Source organism: Zonotrichia leucophrys, chromosome Z (assembly GCF_028769735.1).
Source record: "Zonotrichia leucophrys gambelii isolate GWCS_2022_RI chromosome Z, RI_Zleu_2.0, whole genome shotgun sequence".
Classification (NCBI taxonomy): Eukaryota; Metazoa; Chordata; class Aves; order Passeriformes; family Passerellidae; genus Zonotrichia; species Zonotrichia leucophrys.
The window spans coordinates 14,003,161-14,019,478 of record NC_088200.1 but is presented as its reverse complement, the minus strand read 5'-3'; the positions used below and the strand labels follow the sequence as shown (position 1 = coordinate 14,019,478).

The following is a 16,318-nucleotide window of genomic DNA, read 5'->3' as shown; positions in this document are numbered from 1 at the left end:
CAAGGCAGGTAGGAGAGCTGTACAGGTTTCCCTATAGCTGGCATCAGCCTCATCCTTCTCTGTCCTGGACATGCTGCCAGTTTATCCTCCTGATGTACCTGCCTGCTCTGATTCCCCCTTCTCACAGGATTTCAAATGTGTGAACACAAGGTCAGGAAATGTGGAAAATATGCACTCTGGCAGAGCTTTTGCTAGCATTCAAGCCTTAATATCGAGGGCTGTCTCAACTTGCAGTGTGCACCAAGACCGGTTCCTCTCTCCATGTGCCCCCAATGGAGCAAACAGCAGGACACTCCTGGGATGGATGAGGCACATTTTGGCTCTCTGAACAGACTAATAAGAGCTAAGTTTAGGAAAGAAACATTACTTATTTTGCAAGGGAGCAAAGTGGAGGTTTCCGCCAATCAAGCACACAGAAGGGTAAAAGGTCACAGCTTTCACACAGCAAAACATCCTCGGCCCACCTAATGCATGTTTATTTCTGTGATGTAACCTTGCGCAATTCTTCAAACGCAGCCCTTTTCTTTATTAAGCAACTTCTACTGTATATCATCTGAGGGCACTGATTATGTTTACAAAAGGCGAGGGGAGTTCAGCCTGGGGACAGACAATTTTACCTGAAAGCACGGCAACCATGAGCGAGCCGTGCACGGGATGGGGTGTTACGTGCAGTCACCTCACCGTGATCTGCCCCCGTAAAGACAAACGGAACCCCGGGAACTTGACCGCCGGGAGGGCATAGGGAACACAGAGAGCCCCCACAAAGGCCCCGGGTACACAAGGAGCCCCACAAAAGCCCCAGGAACACCGGGAGCCGCCACAAGGAACAGGAAGCACCAGCAACTTCCCCGCCGCAGCCCCCACGCGCCTCGGCGGGCGCGGCACTGCGCATGCGCACACAGCGGGATGCGACATCGCCTCCCTCTCGGAGGCGCCTCCATCGCCGCGGTAAGACAGTGGGGAGAGCCGATGCTGGTCTGCACCCCGGCGCCTTTCCAGGGCGGTGTCGCCTGCTCAGAACTCCTTCTCCGTGGATGGCCGAATCTGTAGCCTCGCGTCTGCGGCAGAGTCAGTACGCGGCCGCTGCGCTGCGGGAAGAGGTGGAGGCGGCGCACGGCGTACCCCCTCCTTTTCGGGAGGGATGGTTCGCCCCGCGGGAGGCACGCCGGGAGCGGCACGGCGTCCGCGGCTGCTGAGGGAGCAGCGGTGTGAGGCTGTGGTTATTGGCGCTGCTTGTCTTCGAAATCGGGCACTTACCTCTAGTACGTCCTTTTAGTTTCCTTGTACTGTTCGTGTGTCTCTGTCGCTCTTCAAAGTATGTCTTCTCCCTTTTTTTTTTTCCCAGATGAAAGCAATGGAAGTTGGTCAGTGGCCGGAGCGTGCACCACCATGACCAAGAGGTGTCCCAGGATCATGGTATTCTTGGCTTTCTCTATTAAGTGTTTGCTCTGTATATGATATTACTTAATTGCGAATTTTGAAATATTTTTCAGCTGATTAATTTCTCTTTTTCATAAACTGTGAACTTAATTTTAGGAGTAAAGAGTTTCCGTATGTAAGTTTTGGCCTTTGTGTTGCCCATTCATTCCTGTCCAGGATGGATGTGGTGTCAAAAAAGGCAAACAGGAATTCTTGCTCAAACTGGTTTAGGGAGCTGGTTATGTACCTTCCTCCTTTCTGTTTTTGCAAGAACAAAAAACCCCAAACAACATGTAGGAATAGTATGGTTGAGTAGCCATGTAGTAGATTTTATTTTGCAGCCTTTTAAAGTGGAGAATCTGACAGTTATTAAAAGAGGAAAAATTAAAACTATAATGGCCACTTTTAGCATTTTTAGCTCTCGTGTCTGTCATTACATCTGCAAGTAATTAGTACATAACTTTCCAGGCTTCTAGCAGTGGCTTCTAGATTTTCTACTGTAAAAAGACATTTACAGCTTAATACTCATGCACAGAAAAGATTAAATCTTCTTAAAGAGAAAAAATTGTGTTTTGTTTCTGTACGTTTGTGGGTCTATTATTCAGTATTGAATAATATGTTGTGTATTCTTTTGCTGGGCTTTCCTTGATGCTGTTTTGAAAGCATAAAGTGTTCTTGGATGCTGTCAAATTCCTGACAGAACGTTTAATGCTAGGAATGCTTCTTACAGGTTCCTGGTGTGTTTTGCTGGAAGTTTGGGATCTCTCTGTGTGGTGAAGGCCTCTGAGCTTGAGAAAGGCACGTGGGAAGAAGCTGCCAAGTGCTGATTGCAGAGCTGTGATTAGCAATAATTCCTTGTGCAACTCTGTCCTGTAGCTTGCTGTTAAAATAAAGCAGGCTTTCTGCTGAGCAGGAGGCACAATGACTTTAGAGCAGAAATCAGAACTTAAACAGTGAGTGAGATCTGCCTGATGGCTATATTCTTATCAAAAAGAGCAAAGTGGAAGATACAGAATAAAAATGTTGGTGTGGGTGGCTTTGTTAAATCAGTATGTGGCTGCCAGTGTGTTCAAGACAAGGACTTGCTTTCTCATGTTTGCTTTTAGGGGTGTGATATTGTGGAGCATTTCAGAACATAAAGGTTGAAAATGTTAAAAAGACTGGCAAAATATGAAAGAAAGCTTTGAATATACCAGATACTGCTTCACTGTAAAGTCTTGGAAAAGCCAACACTACTGAAAAGCTGAGTAGCGCAAGTCAGCCCAAATTTCATTAGTACAGACAAGGTATTAGTAAAAATCACATGCACTATCAAGTCTTTTTTTTTTGTAACCTACATACCCAAGGGTGTGACATGTAATCCAAGTCTCTGAAGCCAGGAACTTATAGGTCAATACTGGAAATCTGGTGTTAGAATGATCCTGTACTACATCGCTGTAGATTTTGTTTGGGTTGGGTTTTTTTCAGGAGAAAATACAACTAATCTTCAGTGAAGTGATGAAACTCCTCCAGGGTGGCCATAATGCTCTTGAAAGTAATAACATCTGAAAGTTTCATCAACGAAATGTGAGAATCTGCTTGAGCAACACAGATGCAATGAATCCTTTACCCCTGCTGCTGGTAGGAAGTGAGCCTGTGAAATCCATCCACACATACTGCACCCCAGGCACTGTAGGTAAGGTGGGCACTCTGTGGATGAATCTCTCTCTGGGAAGAGAAAAGTTTGTGTAATCCATTAGTAGTAAAGTGTCCAGTAACAGGGCTGATGCTTGTTTTCCAACATAAACGTGTATTATTGGCTTACTGCTCCCAGAGTGTTTTCTAATGCATAGTCATGTGCACAAGTTAGTACTGCAGAAATTTCTGTTGATTCCCACTAGCCAGAAAGTGTTATTACTGCCACCAGCCTGTATTTATCATCTGAATTCTTGCTTCGGTGGGCAAAAAAACCTCTCTTACAGACAGGCTTCCTAAAAATTAGATTTGCAAATTTTACCTTTTTGCCCATGGGATGAGGGGAAGCTCATCTTTGTAATACTGTATTAGTGTTGGGGATTTAGATTTAGAGGATGTTACTGGAAGGAGCTGTGTGCTACATATGTCTCACATTGTGTGTTTATTTTTTCCTTAGGAAGAATTGCTAGAACCAGCCTGAGAGCAATGCCCGTCTATTGAAACACTCCTGCCTAAGAAACAAACAAACTGTTTAAAAGATGGACTACTAAGCCTCCATGTAGTAATACAAAGTGCATTTAACTGCATTGTGTCAGTGTCTGGTAATGTTTATATAGACAAAAAAATAAAGATTTATGTTTCTCTTCTCAGAATTTCTGTCTTTTCCAAGTTTTAGTGCTTCTGTTTCAGAGTTCAGACTTCTTTGTGTTATTGTTGGGATACCAACAATCTCTGTATGAAACTAAGCCTAGGAGTGAGTTGGGATGTGATGATTTAAACCATGGTCTCCTGCAGTATTTGGAGATAGGGTTGGCTAAGATTTGTATTGTGAGCAAAAATAGAAATTAAAAAAGTAAAAATTCAGCAAACCTGGGTTTAAAAATTGCAGGAAAGGTGTTTATCCAGCATGGAGAATGACAAGCTTGGTTTATTATCACCTTGACCAGCTACATCATGTGGTACTTCAGCATAACTTGGAGTGAAATACTCTTGAGATAATTGGGATTGCTGCTTATTTTTCTAGGAAGACTTAACATGGTTTATCAGAAGAACAAATGCTTAAATTGTGTATCTTGCACTGTGATTTTTCAGTACTGAATGTAAGCATGTTACTAATTCTAAGTGCAAGGTTGTTTTTGGTTTGTCAGAGAGAAGGAGGTTTAGACAAGAGTAATTAATTTTTAAGAGATCCAGCTTGTAATTATGGGATGTACTTGAAAGTTTAGGGTTTTTATTAGGGATTACATTCCCTGAAGATACCATCTGTTCAGGAGTTCTGATCATGGGCCTTTGTTCTTGAAGTATAAGACCAAGAGGAGTAGCATTTTAAAACTTAAAAAAAAAAAATCTCATGAGCAACAGCTAGTGACAGGATTTGATGATTGGTACATAACCCCAGGGTTAGATACTTGATTGGTATCAACCTCAGGGTAGGCTTCCTTTCAGCTAAAAAAGATGTAGAACCCCAAGCTTTAATATGTAATACAGGGGTTATAGTGGGGTAGAACAAGGTAAAAGTGAGCTACATGAAGTAATAGGTGCTTGCAGGGGTCACAGATTACTTAAATAATGCTGGTAAATGTGAAGTACGATGTTAAACATTAGAACTGCCTTTTACTTTGTATGACTGGCTAACTGAATTGCACCCTTAAAAAAAATCAGAGTATAAGAATCTGTTCAGCAATATAAACTGAAGAGAAAGGATAAGGTGTTCATATTCTGGAACAACTTACTACATGCACTGAAGCCCTACTTTGCAGGAACTGGGTGGACACCATGTGCTCCTGGGAAGTAGCAAAAGTAAATCTTTGGAGTTTGGTTATTTTTTGCTTTTGCTTCTGCTTTACTAAACTCCTTTATCTTGACCCACAAGGATTTTTTCCATCTAATTCCTTTGCCCATCCTGTTAAGGAGGGGAGTGATAGAGCAGCTTGGGCACCTGGTGTCCTGCCAAGGTCAACACACCACAGTTCTTACTCAGGAGAACAAATACAGGAATAAAACCAGACACTTTAAGGAGAGAGTGTCTACCACACTGGCTCTGTATCTGTGTTTGCTTTGACAGCTTACATAGTCTGCTGGTTGCTCTCTGGTGATTCTTAGGTGAGAAAGGAAACTGGTATAGATGTGCACTGGAAATGCAAAGCTTACACTGACAACTTCCTGCTACAAGATAAAGTACTTAATCTGGAGAAGCTGTATCCTCAAGTGGATTTTAATTGGTACTACACCTGTTTTTACCAGATGGTGGTGTCAAATGAATCTGTGTTTCTGAAGGCTTTGCTCCTTAGTGGAATGTAAATAAGACACACAGGCAACCATGCAATGCCCTAAAAATTCAAGTTTTACTTGACTTTTAAATAACCTGGACACAAGTATTGACACAGCCATCTATCAAACTCATTTTAAAATAAAGCACACAGTTGCTTCATGAATACCTAATGTACATGGAACAAATGTATCACATTGGTATGTTCATGTATGTTGTCTTCAAACACCTTTCTAGGGAGTTCTGAATTAAACAAATCTTCCCAAAAGAAAACATGCTATCTCTTTAGTTCAATATCCACCTGCATAAAGGGAATGACTTTGGCAACTCAAATAGGAATGACTTTGCAACAAACATCAATATAATGAGCTTGGTTAGAATACAAGTTGCAGAGTTAGTGATCCTGGAAGGGGTGCAATGTAGAAAACAGCAAGTCCAGGCTAGTTCCAAATGAAAGAAACCAGCCAACTAAGGAAGGGAACCAGTATAGGATATACTACAGTGCTTTTGTGCTGTGGTTAGCAAGCCCTCTTTGTTGTATAAAATACATGTTTTGCAAAAGGTTGTACAAATATATTGTAATTGTTGTTAATTAGTGAGAGTTCTGTAACTTACCAATGCTTAGCACTTATGGAAGTCTCAGAAGAGGTAAAGGCAGAGGCACAAAGTTAAAATCACCAGCCTGAGATCAATTCAGGAGAATTAAGATGAGAAGGCCTCAAATACCAGTCCTTTGTCCAAGTGAGCAGGGGTCTGTGTATGGCATTCAACCCAAGGGTAAACTTCCTGACACTGTTACACATCTCATGTCTTTTGCCTGATTCTTCAGGATGTACAAGGATTTCAGACTGACATCCAGACTCCAGATCTGAAAATGCAACTGCCTGAACGTCCCAGGAGAGCTGGGGAAGGGTAGCGACAGTGGAGGGGGCAAGGTGTAGCTCAGAGCTGTAAGGGGCTGATCACTTAGACATGTAGAGCTGGTTTAGGTGTAGAAGGCATAACTGTGACACAGTGTTTTCAGTGATTGATCACTTGTGTGTATCTCTCACAAAAATATAAAAAAAAAGATGCTTTTCCTCAAATGATTGAGGAAAAGAAGCTTGAAGGGAAAGGAGGATCACATATACGAAAAAAACTTGCTTTTCCGTACTATTGCCTGACAGTGATACCCTTGTTGCAAGTTTTGCCTTGTTTTGGCACAACAAAACATTTGGAAAATGTGTAATAGAGGCATTGTATCTTTAGTCTTTTGTGGACACAAAACGGGATTGTAGTGGCCCAGGCTAACATCAGACTGGCTAAAAACCTGCTTCCTACATAGTCTCATAAGGGAGAAGATCACTAACTCAAATCTAGGGCTCTCTCTGCAAACTTCTCTTCTAAATGCAAAAAAGTTGGCTTGATTACAAAACAACTCTCCAGTGACTTGAGAATTTAAACCTTTCACTACTGGACTAGACAAGCTATTTTCTGATGTAGTGCAGTAAGTAAAATACCATGCACTTGGCTGAGGGTATCCAGCAATAACACACAAAAGGCCCACAGGAAGATGAAAGCATACAGAAAAGCATGAGGTTTGATATAAACCTTCTTGATCAATATTTAAAGATTGGCAAGATAGGTACACTATGTACAGATAATTCTCAATAACACAAATCCCCCTGCAGTAGTAGATATGTGATACTTACCTGTCCTGGGTAAGGATAGCAAATTAATAGTAATGATTAGACAGCACCAAACTATAAGCAAATGTGTAATGCTCCAAGCTGGAATATGTTCTCAAAGGAACAAGGAGCAGGTACTAATCAATTCTTGTATAGTTTGTCATTTTTCAGTTGCCTTCCAAAAAGACTGTGATGCTCTTCATTTTGCCATGGTGATTTTTTTTTTCCTAGGGATTGATCAGGGTTTTTTGTTGTGGTTTGGGTTTGGATTTTTTTTTTTTTTTTCCCATTTTGGTTTGGTTTGTTTTTTTGTTTTGTTTGGATTTTTCTTGACTATTGTTCTTGACAGTACTACAGAAGGTCATAAACAGACCCTACCGGATCTCTTTAAATTGGAGCAATGACAATGAAATCATTTAACAAACTTAAAAAGCTGAGCAAATACTTTAAACCAAGCCCAACAATGTCCTAGAATTAAATCCAGAGGAAATTCAAAAAATTCTAAAGAACCTGCATGAAAACTGAATTTTTACTACATTAATTTTTTTTATCTTGCTCTTTCCTTCCCTTAGATTTGTTTACTGAGACTGTAGAAGCAGAGCTGTCCCAAGTAAATGACCAAAGAAAAGTATTTGTTACATGACTCTGCCTTCCCTGCAGCACTTGCTAGCCTAGAGGCTGCTGTATACTGTGATAGGAATATACAAACTGTATGGCGGCCACCCTGGCTGGTAACATCCACCTGACCACATCGCGAAACAATGAAGAATCAAAAAATGAAGTGGAAAATAAAACACATTGTACAACATTTTGCTTACCAGTCTAGTCAGTTAATATGTGTATTAGTAATCCCATGCCTCTTGTAAAAGTGTAACTTAAACACTTTATGCTAACTCCAGTTCTCAAGCGATGTTGCTCTTGGGACAGGGCTGCAATTCCTTGGTGTTGCTTGGACTGGAAGACACAGGATCACTGCAAATCTCTGTGGGTTGTGAGGGTTGAGTGTAGAGAGGACAGATGTAGAAAGGCACATGAGCTGCTACAGCTGTTTGCGACACTGTTTGACAAATTCAGTACTTAGTTCAATGATTACACTTAGCAAAAAATTACTTCCACAACACAAAGACTTTGCTAAGCTCTATAGCAAGACAGCAACATCTGAAGGTTCATCCATGTGCTGACTGTGGACAAATGGGAGGCAGAGAAGTGATTTTCAGATATATGTAAGAAGTGATAGGACAAGAGGAGATCCAGGCATCACTTCAGATATATATTAGAAGATAACCCACTCAATGCGCAGCATCATTAAAACTTAGTATTCCTACCATGACAATAGAAAAAAAATTATAGTTCTCATACCTGAAATACTGCCTTTGTCATTTTAACATAGTAGAAATGGCTCAGAGAAAAGTGTCAGATTATTTTATATGAGATATTAAGACAGATTTTGCTAATCTAGATTAAAAAAAAAAAGGCGCTATTTTCTAGCTGTTTTGAATACTACTCCACAAGTTTCATTTAACCAGCACTGAAGTGCCTTGTTAAGCAGTCTTAACACAGTGGGTCAATTTATCTTCCCCTGTTTCCAATGTGCTTAACTACAAGTTGGTAAATGTATTTCTGTGGTATGGAATGTTCATTTATATAGTCCCTATACACAAATGGACATTCAAAATTTAGAACACTTAAACCTGCCCAAAGCAAGGTAAGTCTGTATCATCTCTGGAATGCACTGCTACAGCATGTTACAGAGTCTACTGTTTTTGAGCTAAAATGGGTTGAGTCAGAATTTGTATCAACAACACAAGCGTCTGTTATTGTGCTAGGTTAAAATAACTCTTGTAAGAGCTATTATTTGTCCTTATGTCTCAGAACATAAGTTGATCCCCATATATATTGTGAAGATAATTTCCCCATGTCACACTGTATTGCACAATTGACCAAAAATATTACTATTTTACTTTTCTTGAAGCATCTGATCCTGATCATGTCAGTTAACAGTCACTTCTTGAAACAAGGCTATTCAGTTACAGAGCAGACCATGAAGCCTGTTTTGTTGCAGCAATTTTTTTTGTTGTTGTTCATTTTTTGGAAATGTAACTACTGATCTTTCAGTTTTGCAAAGAATTTTGGTTTTGGTTGTCTATCAGGCAGCTTGTTCTCAATCAGTCACACCACTAGAATGGTGTTGGTGATAAAACCATTGCTTGGTCTTCCCAGCAAGCCGGCTGCACTGCCAGGTGTCCTGAAGGAAAGACCACTTCAGTTCCTTCTGTTGCACACATAAACAAACTCTCACTTTCCAAAGACCAAAATCCATTCACCATCTTCAATTCATCAGTCAAGTCTCCACCTTGAAGCGTGACACCTGTACAGTTTTTACAGTCTTAGTGTTGGGTTTTCCATCAACATTATTAGTGGATAGCAGAGATGGTTCTTCTATCAGGCTGTCCTTAGATCCATTCTGCCTCTGAAGAGCATAAATTAAACATGTTGTTGAAAACATAGAGCAGAATTTAAACACTGTATTTTGCTAACTTGCTATGAAAGCCTTAGGCTATGGTATGGCAATTCATGTATACGTATATATACATGCATCAGGAATATTAAAGTCTCTACATTTATTTGATCAAACAGAACTTTTTTCCTTTCTTGCCTCCTGCCAGCTGCTGCCCCTTTGTGCTATTGCCTATTCAGGGAATGCCATGTTGATATTTAGCAAAACACTGCAAGTAAACACCCACAAAGAATTAGTGTCCACTGTCGTGAGGGAGCCTGGGACAGAGGGAAAAGAGAGGTATTTGCACACACTGAACATTTTAACATTATTGGCAGTAAGTTAGGTGTCTGGAATTCTCCCTTCTCCCTTCCATGTTTTGGTTCTCCTTTTGTGTGTTTGCACAAAAGACCTGTGAGCGCTTTTGAACAGAATTTGCTTCTCACATTCTGAGCTCAATAAAACCATCAAAACTGAGAGATATGGTAGTGTAATATATGATGAAAGACAGTGATTAAGTTAGATTAACAAAGGGCAACTACTGTCCTTTTTAGATGCCAATAGCCTGAAAAATTATTTGGGATTGGGGGGGGCGGGGATAAAAGAGAAAGGAAAATAAAAGAAGCACTGTTTCAAGCCCAAGCAACAAAACTCTTAAGACAACCTTTAAAAGAGATTAATAAATTATGTGATTACATCTGCATTACAACCACATCTGCATAATTCAAGAAGTGGTAAAAGTCAGTTTTCCTTCAGTGACAAGCAGAGATGCATCTTAGGAATGCATCAGATTGGGAAAGAGTTCTCCAACAGCTGGAGCAGGTGTTCACAGGGGTTTATGCTACAGAACTACATGTATTTTGGAATACAAACAAAGTGTAAGTAAAATACAAAAATTTGATTAAAAAATAAATCTCATCTTTATTTTTCACTGTAAATCAAAGACTATCTTAAATAAAGCACTAGACTTCCACTTCTCTCTCCAATCAAAAGGAAAATTGAAAAGGATGTACAATCACTAACCTGTTGAGTCATGTGGATGCTGGGAACTTTCCCATCTGAAGATCGTGTAACAGGCAGTGGAGGGACCAGATCAGTTTTGACACTGGAATTATGATATCACAAAATGGATGTTGCTTTAATGAGGTAAACTATAACTGTGCAGAGGAAGAACAATGAAACTGATACAGACTGCTCTATTGATCTGAAGGCCTTCTATCACCTGACTTAGGACATCTGAAAGCTGTCATGCTGATCCTCTGTGGGCACCTTCAGGGCATAGCCCATCCCATTCGGGTCTTTTCCTGGTCTTTGGAAGGAGCCCAAATTGATACAACATCATTGAATAACAGAATGGTTTGGTTTTGGAGGGACCATAAACATCCTCCAGTTCCACCTCCTGTTATAGGCCTAGATACCTTCCACTATCCCAGGTTGCTCAGAGTTCCCTCCAGCCTGGTCTTGGGCACTTCTAGGGATGGGGCAGCCACAGGTGCTCTGGGCAACCTCTGCCAGGGCCCAGCCACCCTCATGGCAAAGACAAGTCTCACATGAAATCACGGGTGTGCCGCACCTCCTTCAGGGTGCTATCCAGCTAAAACTAGCCTTCCAGGTGGGGACTGCTTTTCATGTTTTTATGGCTTGCTGCAACTGAGAATGGGGCTATTGCTTTTCCATTCATCAGTACTCTTCAGCCTTCTAGGGAAGACTGATCCACCGGTTGATGAAGGGGGTTGTACTAGAGTTCCTGTGAAAAAAATTACAGGTCTTACACTGATAACATCTTAACTCTATCAAGGATGAAGTTACTTGGAAAGTAACCCACAGACTCTCCTCCCCTAAGCAGCTTTATGACCTACCACTAAAGATCAATACAGGTTTACTTTAGCCTTTTCAGTTTTTCTTCCTTTCAAATGGATCAAGAAAACCACTGTGGCTGAGAACAGACCATAAATGTTTTTGGAGTTGTTTCCTTCATTTTTAGCTCTGAAGACATACTATTCAGGGGGTTGCCTGAATCCTGTGCCACCAACAAGCCACATTTATGCAGCTTCTTACCACCATGACCTCTGTCAACTTTTGGGCTGCACTAGACTAGTTCAGTGCTAATAACCATGTTCACATACTTCACTTCAGACAGGACAGATCTCTCCCCATCGGAGCACTGGGACCGCCGGTACTGCCGGTAGCTGCGAGGGGAGTGCGAGTGCCGGATGCGGATGGGGTCGCCTTGAGTCCTGAGAGAGACACAGAATTCACACCAGGGTTTGGTAAACCAGATCTTTGGCACAGAACACAAATTCAGCTGCAGACTGAGTCTTCACATTTCGTACTGAAGTATAACAGACAGCTTCTTCTTGCACTGGCTGAATTTAAAGGGCTGATGCTTCTTTTCAGAAGTCTGCATTTGGAATTCAATGCTTTAAGAGAGCAGAGGTCACAAACTGACATGCTCATATTTGAGAATGGAACTTTAATGAAGAATGCATTAATTTATATGTCCTTAACATCAGCCTTTCCTGCCTAGTGGTGTTTGGAAGTACATTATAATGCAACCCAGGATCCCATTTGTGCTTGCACTGACACTTGGAATCCCAAATGGGCAATTATTGCAGTGAAATGGATGTTGGTTCTTAAGGAAATAGGTATGCCCTGGCAGCTGCCCATGACAACCCAAGGAAGGGGTTGCAGAGATTAAAGAGTGCCTTGGATGATTAGACTATTTAAAACAAAGAAGAAGTTTATGAAAAAAATATTTTCTTGTTTGCATTCACTTCTTTCTGGTACTGTAGTTTATAATATAAGTTTAAAAGTTAGCATAGGGAGACATACAGAACATACAGACGCGTTCATGAGTGTGTGGGATAGATTAGGAGAGATTAAGATGGGGTTTTTTTCTTAGTTTGAAAAGTAAAAATATTTGATTTAAGATGATTAAGTATCCCCACCCAACCCATCCTAGGGGAGTATTTGGAATAGATATGAGCTTATATATTGTATGTAAATCCATTCCTATTTCAGTAGGACACATTTCACAGTTAAATAAGAAAAGTGGGCTTTTATATTCACAAAAAATAAATTCTGACCAAACTCACTCTACTTTAGTGTATGGAATTTCTTTCAATTGCTCCTCAGATAGGCCAGATGGATCCACAAGCTCCTTCCTATAAAGGATTAGGAAAAGTAAAAAATGTAACATTAACTGTGAAGTGCAAAAATTTTTATTATATTTGGCTAAAAAGATTTACTAAAACAAGCTGTTGTCAGCCCTGAAGCTATCTTGACATCAAAATAGGACACTTACTTTGAAATAAGTATAACTTCACCTTGATTGCTTCAACTGCATGTCTCATCCTGTTCCACCTTCTTCTCACCTCCCTGCAAGTCTGATCTTGTTGCTTCACAATATCATGAATATTATGTGTGCTGAACAGTGAACACGCTTTGGAATTGCTAAATATTTTCCTAAGGGGTAATGGGGTGTCACACTAAAAGTGTCAATATTGATATTTTGGAAGCCACACAGGAATAAATACCTTAAATTATGTATTGTTCTTTAACAATTCATTTACATACGATGGTCATCTTTATTCAGCGCACTCAGTGACCTGCAGTATCTTCTGCATCTTAATATATACATAATTTACTGAAACTAAGTCAGTGTAGTGCCACAGTGGAGGGGATTTGAATAACTACATTAAAGGCAAACCAAGCATCTCTCAGACCCTACAAGGACCATACTTACTGAATATGTTTCCACAGTTCTTCTTTAGCTTGTACATCTGGGCTTCTCCTATAAATATCAACAAAGAAAACACAGGCTCAGCTGTGAAAACCATTGTCTGACCATGTTGCTGTCCAAATAACTTTTAACAGCACAGACCCTGCACAGAAATCATGATAAATATAATCCACCAGTGACTTCAATTTTAAGGTTTGTTATCTCAGAAAATTCATTAATTTCATCGCTGTATTTCAACCGAAAAGTCGTTCTTGAATGACAGGCCCTCAATCACAATTCCAGTTCCACCAGCCTTCAGCAAGAGTGTACATAAAATATAAACAACAGCAGAATTCCCCAAGCCAAATCACTGCCCAGTCGCTGCCAACATTTATCCCTCCAAGGACAATACGTTTTGGAATGACACTTCTGAAAAAGGCCCTCAGAAATGTCCTGTGGCCCACAGAGCCCTTGGTGGGCAGAAGGAAGCACAGGCCACAGATCAGTAATCCCAGCCATTACCCATGGATACCACTGGGAAAAACTGGAATGAAACAACTCCACTGCAATCACAGTGCAGCCTTTCTCTTTCTGATCATCTCCAAAAAGGTTTCTGCTTAATTTATAAATTTTTGGTGTCCAATACAAAAAAAAAAAAAAAGCAACAAACTAATCAAAATAGCAACTATGCCTACTTATGCACCTAAATATTTCAGCAAGTATTCAATTCACACACAAAGAATTTACTAGAAATGGTAATCTCCCTGTTGCAGACATAGAGATGGAGCAAAGCAAGCCTGAGGGGCAGATTTCGCATTTTCTACTAAATCACAGAATAGATGCTTCTAACTAGAACACCTTTATTTTTACATTTCTTTTGCTTCTCTATTGCAAGGTAAGTGCAAAACCACCACTGTTGTTTAAACTGCACTTGGAATTCACCCAAACCCATTCAGAGGAATAGATAAGTAAAGATTTTAGACAGCGGCAAGGACTTGTATGGACGGATCTGGTAACTCTTTTCCTTGTCATTATATAAGCTCAGTGTCAACAGCTAGACTGTTCCACACTATCTAAGATGTGAGGGATGCAACTTTTAGACACATATAGCACACATAAACACGCCCAAAGTTTCTTAAATACTGTCTTACACCATCAGGTCATACAGCCTGATTTTTTTTCTCAAGGCAAAAAGGCCTAACATATTCAAAGATGCTTTAGGAGGGATATTATCCAAATTTAAATGCAAATCAAGGAGGACAGCAGAGATCTTCATTTTTACCATGTTTGGCTTATCAGCCTAGGAATAATGTTCAGAGACATCTATATTGCAGTAAACACTATACAGCTGATGTAAAGGTGGAATATTTTGGAATGGTAGTGTTTTGGGATGTTTTTTAGATTTTATAGGAGCAGAAGTACTAGGAGATACTACTTAACTGGTTTATAAACACCAGAGAAGGACCAAAGGATGAAAAACAACCTAGCATTTGTGTTTCCCTAGTAGGGCTAAAATTAATTAATCCATAACCACCTCAGGCTCCAAGACTTTCCAGGCAGGATAATTCCCATCCTTGACAAACTGCTGTCCATTCCAGCTCCTCAGGTTCTCATGATGGCAACAGCTACAGCATGGGTGGTTCACAGTCCATTTGTTGTCTGTGTTCAGAGCTTTTTAAATATTTTTGTGTTTCTGTTTATTATAATGCATTAAGTTTTCTCTGATTTTCACTTCTATCTGTGCCTTCTGCTCTCTGTGACCAGCTTCAGGTATTTTGCTCTGTGATCTCTGAAATTTTCCCCTCTTCCATCCCTGCAATTACACTAATAATAAAGACTTTGCTGTACAATACAATTTAGCAGTATGGCATCCCATGGAAAAAAAAAGGGCTAAGTACAATACTCCTAATACTCCTTCACTCTTCTTGCATTTACTTCACTTTATTGCATCTGTCCATGCTGCTTTTAACTCCCTGATGCACTAAATTCAGTGGCATTTAATAGCCTTTTTCACCCCTCAGTTTTGAACTGATTTCTGCCCCCACGTAGCTTTCTGCTCACAAAATAGCAGCTGCAAACCCTGCAATCACCCTGGGGCTGGAAAGATAGGCATCCTCTTCTGAGGCTGAATAATCAGACAGCAGGGAATGTGAAAGCTCCCTGGAAAATGCCAGCTTCTCCAGGGAGGCTTTGTCATGCTTACAAGCCCTAGTTTGCCGAGGAAGCAAAGCCCCAAGGTTGCTCCCTAACCCAGGCACCACACAAAGCAGGGTATTGTGCACACCACTGACCCATTTGATCAGCTCATGGCTTTTACTTATTCACGGAAATACAGCAGTTCAGGACCTGGCCTTAAGAATCAAGTATCACAAAGCATCATGTAAAGCCTCATCAACAGTAAGAAATATTAATTGTGGGGCAGCCTGGAAAGAGAATGGTTAAATAAGAAGACGTCGTCATTTCTCCACTTTCTAGGAACTGTGCTTCCTGCTTTCTGTGACCGGCTCCAGGTATTTTGCTCTGTGATCTCTGCCACTTTCCTTCTTTCCATCCCTGCAATTACACTAATAATAAATACTTTCCTGTAAAATACCAATTTAGCAGTATGGCATACCATGGGAAAAAAAAAAGAAAAATGGGCTAAATACAATGATTCCTCAGACCAAACTTCCCTTAGACCTCACATCCTGCAACTAGTTATTTTCCATCTGTTTAAGAAGTGTTACCATACTGGGATAACCTTACAGCATTTATTTAGGTTAGCTCCCCACCAAAGAATATAAAGAAATATGATGCAGATAAAGTAACTTAATTAAGGCATTTTCTTTCCATAGGCCTGTTCCCCCTTCCTTTGAAAGTAAAACGACAGAAAGCTTACAAAAAGAAAAGTGAAATGTAAGATGAAATGCAGGTATTGCATATACTGCATGGGACATCCGTGTTGGTATGGTTCTTAAGGGCCCACAACAAAGCAATTCTTCTGTTAAATCTTTAAAGTCAGATCACAATTCCTCTTTTACTTTGTTTTCATCTTTTTACTGTGAATTTTTTTTAAACTCACTGGTTTGATA

General features: G+C 40.3%; 1 protein-coding gene, 1 long non-coding RNA gene and 1 other non-coding gene across 7 annotated transcripts in view; 2 read left to right on the top strand and 1 right to left on the bottom strand.

Moving 5' to 3' along the window:
- The first annotated feature begins 900 nt into the window (after positions 1–900).
- LOC135459501 (uncharacterized) lies at positions 901–3,746 on the top strand. 4 transcript variants are annotated; one of them, XR_010443041.1, is made up of 5 exons: positions 1,076–1,262; positions 1,346–1,416; positions 2,150–2,372; positions 2,887–3,094; positions 3,551–3,746. It is a non-coding gene; the product is annotated as an uncharacterized LOC135459501 (long non-coding RNA). The 4 variants fall into 4 exon arrangements; XR_010443039.1 differs by having other exon boundaries at positions 901–1,262; positions 2,150–3,094; XR_010443042.1 differs by lacking the exon at positions 1,076–1,262 and adding an exon at positions 920–1,068 and having other exon boundaries at positions 2,150–3,094.
- Positions 1,565–1,697, top strand: LOC135460193 (small nucleolar RNA SNORA13). The gene has a single exon (XR_010443182.1). It is a non-coding gene; the product is annotated as a small nucleolar RNA SNORA13 (small nucleolar RNA).
- A 1,684-nt stretch (positions 3,747–5,430) lies between the features above and the next one.
- EPB41L4A (erythrocyte membrane protein band 4.1 like 4A) overlaps positions 5,431–16,318 on the bottom strand; it is a 117,782-nt gene continuing 106,894 nt past the window's right edge. For both annotated transcript variants that reach the window (XM_064736236.1, XM_064736237.1), the window contains exons 19-23: positions 13,272–13,319; positions 12,622–12,690; positions 11,653–11,763; positions 10,550–10,631; positions 5,431–9,499 (exon numbers count right to left, since the gene is read on the bottom strand). In XM_064736236.1, the coding sequence (XP_064592306.1) occupies positions 9,371–9,499; positions 10,550–10,631; positions 11,653–11,763; positions 12,622–12,690; positions 13,272–13,319 (439 nt within the window). In that variant the 3' untranslated portion in view covers positions 5,431–9,370. The remainder of the gene's footprint in view (positions 9,500–10,549; positions 10,632–11,652; positions 11,764–12,621; positions 12,691–13,271; positions 13,320–16,318) is intronic.